General features: G+C 51.9%; 1 protein-coding gene across 1 annotated transcript; it reads left to right on the top strand.

Annotated features, from left to right (window-relative positions):
• Window positions 1–4,217: 4,217 nt before the first annotated feature.
• On the top strand, window positions 4,218–4,808 carry LOC309808185 (uncharacterized protein C11orf87; the record flags this gene model as incomplete). The annotated part of the gene is made up of 1 exon (XM_082628212.1): window positions 4,218–4,808. One exon carries the CDS (start codon window positions 4,218–4,220, stop codon window positions 4,806–4,808), a length of 591 nt encoding a protein of 196 aa, XP_082484338.1.
• Between the last annotated feature and the right edge of the window lie 290 nt (window positions 4,809–5,098).

Below are 5,098 nucleotides of genomic sequence, written 5' to 3' on the forward strand. Positions count from 1 at the left end.
AACTTGAGAGCAAATATTATATGTTGCTGAATATTTGGAATGTGCCTGATTTCAGAGGGGCTTTCCCATCACAAGAGGAGATTATGAGAGTCCCAGACGCTTCTTGGTCCTCCACTCTTGCAAGTGTGACCTGAGGAGTTTGGTGGCAAAAACAGTGTCAACAAGTTGTCTGGAAGAAGTCTTGCCATTGTGCCAGATGTGCCAAAATCATATAGTAACTCAGTGGGATCAATTCTTGTAGACCAAGAGGTGTGCGTGTTTGCTGCCACTGGTATTCTTGGGGCTTGAATCATACTACCCAGTGATATCCACGTCTATCTGCTTAGCACATTCATTCTCTGGGTAAGAAAAAATTATAAACCTACAGACTATTCTTCTTGAAGGAGAAAGGAAAAAAAGTGTACTGGGCTTTTGACCTGAAAATTGATGTCTTTAATCTACCTAAATTATTTCCAGTTAAATACAATTGTCTTGTGGATCACATTCATCTGCTGCAGATTGTAAATTCTCCAAGGCAACACCTTGTCTTTTCATAGGTTGTGTAAAATGGTGCAAACACTTTTAACACTTGTGCTATAACAGATGATTATAATTTATAACAAAAGAATAAGAACAATGACAGCCTAATCACATGCCCTAGAAGCTTGGTGTGCGAAAGGAATCCCATTATATACATATTGTAATCTCATTATAACATATTGTGAAGGCATGTATGTTTCTCACTGGGAGAACCTGACAACTAATTTTTTTCAAGGTTGGAAAACAGACCAGTGAGAGTTAATTCTAATTATGAAAAACTTCTTTGCTTTACAAGACAGCTTTTCTAAAGAGTCTCTTTAAATAGCCCGAACTCTTTTTGGAGTATTCAAAATTGAATTTCCTTTACAAAATGTAGATTAGACTCAACTTTTCAGGAACAAAGAATGTGCAAAAATGGGGCATTGCATGTCAAGCGTCAATAGTGAAGTCTCATGTAGTGATCACAGTGAAAGCAAGGCTCACACTTCTAGCCCTTGAGCCCATCAAATTCAGAATGTCCAAATGTGACAGATGTCTTTTACAGGGCATTAGGTGTCCTCATTCCAGGCAAGAAAGCTAAACCAGCATTGGGGTCATTGGCTGTCATTAACTGTGTGACTCTGGCAGCAAAAGGCATTAATCCGTGCTCTCAAGAAACCATGCATTATTCAGCATGTACTGCACTATTAGCTTAAGTAGAGATACTTTTTTAAATTGAAACAATTATGAAGAAAAAGTTGATGACTTTTGTTCAAACAAGTGAAAGAATTTGGGGGAGAAATGATGTATTTCTTTCTCTGTATATAAGTCATGGGCAAGGAGAGGAAAAGGAGAAGTTGGAATATGACTAGATAGCAACACAGGCTCAGAAGAAGGGACCCCCAGATTACAGATAACCGTTACCTCGCGACTCAAACTGTCTTTCTTACAAAACCCTCTGCTTGCAAATACAAGCAGATAGGTGAGCATCAGTCATTGCTTTTCTCTCTCAATTCTGAGGCATAGCAGGAAAAAGCAGCCACGTATACTGCAGCACTCAATTTAGCAAGTGAGTATTACACAGGCACTGTGTTGGACTCAAAGATGGGAAGAAAACAAAACAGTAAGGGAAGAAGGAAATGTACATTTAATAAGACACCTGAATGCCTTCAAAGACCATACTATATCTTTGAAACTGCTGTTTTCTACAGTAGAAATATGAGAATACTTTATTTTGAAGTTGGCTACTGTAATCAAATGCACTTTTCATATTTTCCCAAGGGTTCGAAACCAATAGTTGATTAGTCTCTACCCAGATTTAGGCAGGCTGATGAGACTCTTTCAGGAAGTCCTATCCATTGTGCAGAAAGGCTATTGTTAATACTACAGAAAAGCACCAAACACTTTAACAAGTATTAGGGCCAATGAAGGGGTACTTTGTAAGAGGCACAATGCCCAGAATTTTCATAGGGTTTCATTTCTGCACTCCTCTGAGTGATTTTCGTCTTCCTGCCTTATAAGCATTTTGTGGGCTTTGTGTGCTCATGAGTGTCTAGATTGTCAAAATAGAAGGAGTATTTAATACACGGAGTGGGTCTTGGGCCTGGAGATGAATGTGTGAGGGAAGAGAGGAGGATCCTGAGTCGGGTGGAGTGAAAGGTAATTTGGAGACTCTGATCTTACTGGAGAGGAAAACGGTTCATTTAGATCGTTTGATGTTAACTACACGTTCAGATTTGTATTTCAGGTTCTGCCACACTTGTGTTCAGAAATGCCCCTCTCATGCACTGTTTCTGTTCAGAGCCAGGCCAGCGTAAACAGGATTGGAGAAGGGGAAGATCCCCCTCAGCAGAGGGAGAAAAATCTATTGTGTGCCCTGAGGGGAGATGGATCTCTAGAGTGTAAAAATGTGCGCTTGGGACCACGTGGGAAAGGGTGGAGGGTGAGGAATCGGGCAGCCAGAGAACTGAAGCTTCAGCCCTTCCTAAGCAGAGGAGTGTGGAAGGTGGGTTGCTCACAGGGTGGAGATGGAGGTTATTGCTCAGCCCCTGAGCAGGGGAACAACAGGGAACCGGAACGTGTGTGGCAGAGGCTGGCTCTGCCAGGACGAGGTGCTGGGGGTATGAGGGTGGGGTGGGGGCCTGAGGGGTGGCTCGGAGCCCTGGCGGTGGCTGCCTGACGTCACCGGCCTCTCTGGCAATAGGCTGCGAGCTGAGCTCCCCGAAGCGGCGGCGGCGGCGACAGCGCGGCTTGGTCTCTGGCCCCTTCACTCCGCGCCTTCTGCAGCCGTTCACTGCAGCCGCGCGGCAGGGCTCCCTCCTTGCAGCCAGCTGGCGGCCCCAGGTAAGGGACACGGTGCGGCTAAAGCTCCAGGCGGCCGGGTGGCCGGGCGCGAGCGGGTAGGACAGCCCCGGCGGCCTGCGCAGGCACCTCTGGCCGTAGCTTCGGCCCCCGCCCCTGCCCCGGACCGGGCTTGCACGCCGCCTCACTGCTCCGCAGTGCAACAGTTTGCAGCTGCCTCTTGAGAGCGGCAAGGGGGCTCGGCTGCGCGCTACGGGTCTCCCTGGCTCTGGTCCCCGGGAAGAGCCTCAGGGCCTTCGGGCTGGGACTGGGAAGGCCCGAGAGAAGGTCTGTTCCCCAAACTTTGCAGGCGGGAACCCTCCCCCTTTCATTTCCAGGACCCTTAGAAAGAAGCAGGATACTGTCAAGTGGGGGGCACAGAGAGATGTGGAGAAGGGGGCGTTTGCAAGGATGTGCTTTAGCTGAGAAAGAAAGGTGCCTCAGCTTTTTTTTTTTTTTTTTTGGTTGGTGGGGGGGGGGCGGGGGGTTGGGGAGGTACCAGGGAAGAAGGATGGAGAAAGGATGGAGCGCAATCCTGCCTGTCAGCCTCAGCCGCGGACAGAGGCGGAGTGGGATGTGGCTCCAGGGTTACCCCCATGGGATTGGGACCTAAGGGATCTGACAACGTCCAGGGAGGGAGAGTCTGGAGGGGGAGGGAAGGGAAGGGAGGATTGCGTACCCGTAGCCGGCTAGGCGGCCCGGGGTGGGTGCTGGGAAAGGTAGGATCCAGGCGAAGACATCCATTGAGAGGGCTCCGGAAAGGGGAGAGTCGGCGCTCTGGGAAGCAGGGACTGCGTTCCGACGTGGCGGAGTGTCTGTTGCGATTGGAAAGTTGTGGAGTGCTCAGGGTGGCTGCTTTATCTGCTGAGTAATCGGCATCTCCGCGGTGCCAGCGCAGACCCTCTTCCCCGCAAAGTGGCGCGAACGCAGAACTGGAGGCTTTGGTGCGCGGCCAGGGGCGGGCAGTCGGGCTGGGGTCCGCGGGCTGCGGAGAAGACGGGCGGCGCCCAGCTGAGGCGGTGTACTCAGAGGGCCGCTTTGCAGAGGCGGTGATCATTCCGGTTCTCAGCGCTCCCCCGGGCAGCGGCTGGGATCCTAACTAAGCCTGTTCTCTTTGCAGCCTGGTGCCTTGGCAAAGGAAAAGGGCGCGCGAACACGCGTTCGAGGCGGGGCCGGAGAGGATCTCCTGGGCACCGCTCGCTGCCTGGCCGGCTTGCTTGCCCGCAGTTGCTCCCTCAGTCCTTCGCTCGCTAGCGCATCCCCTCCCACACCAGGGAGTAATTTTGGGTGGCGCGGGCTCCGTGCTCTTCTTGGCTGGTGGGAACCGTGTGCCCAGAAGAGGAAGTCTGGTGTGCCTGGCCCCTCCCAGCCCAGCGCCGATGAGTGCCAGGGAGCCCAAGGAGCTGAGGCTGGCGCTGCCGCCGTGTCTCCTCAACCGGACCTTTGCTTCCCCCAACGCCAGCGGCACGGGCAACGCGAGCGCCCGTGGTCCGGGCGCAGGAGGCGGCGGCGGCGGCACGTGCATCACGCAGGTGGGACAGCAGCTCTTCCATTCGTTCTCCTCCACGCTGGTGCTGATTGTCTTGGTCACCCTCATCTTCTGCCTCATCGTGCTGTCCCTCTCCACGTTCCACATCCACAAGCGTAGGATGAAGAAACGGAAGATGCAGAGGGCTCAGGAGGAATACGAGCGGGATCACTGCAGCGGCAACCGCGGCGGCACGGGGCTTCCCCAAGCCGAGGGCGGCCAGGCCCCAAACCAAGCAAAAGAAAGCAGGCTGGAGAAGCAGGGCGGGGACGCTGCCTTCTGCGCCTCATCCAACGCCTCTTCTTCCCCTGGCCTCCCGTGCCAGCGTCCCTGTGCTCCTCCGCCTCCACCACCGGCCCCCAGTCCGCAAGGAGCGCACACAGCCTCCTCCTGTTTGGACCCAGCTGGCGAGGGCCTTTTGCAAACGGTGGTACTGTCCTGATTGTCTAGCCCCTCTCCTCTTGCCTTGCTCGTTTCCAGCATCTTTGCCGTCCTCGCTCTTTTTCCTCCGGCCTTCCTCTTCCACGTTCCTGTGGCCTCCCTTTCCTCTTCCCTCTTCCCTTATTTGTCTTACCCCTACTCTTTTTCTCCTCCGCCGAGGCACTGTGCGGTATTTGTAAATATTGGGCCAGGAAAGTCTCGGAAGAAGAAATAACGCTGATAATAATACTTTATTATTAATATTTATAGTAATTATTATAATATTAATTAATAACACGATCCAAGCGCATG

Source organism: Mesoplodon mirus, assembly GCF_964341445.2.
Source record: "Mesoplodon mirus genome assembly, chromosome: 7".
Taxonomy (NCBI): Eukaryota; Metazoa; Chordata; class Mammalia; order Artiodactyla; family Ziphiidae; genus Mesoplodon; species Mesoplodon mirus.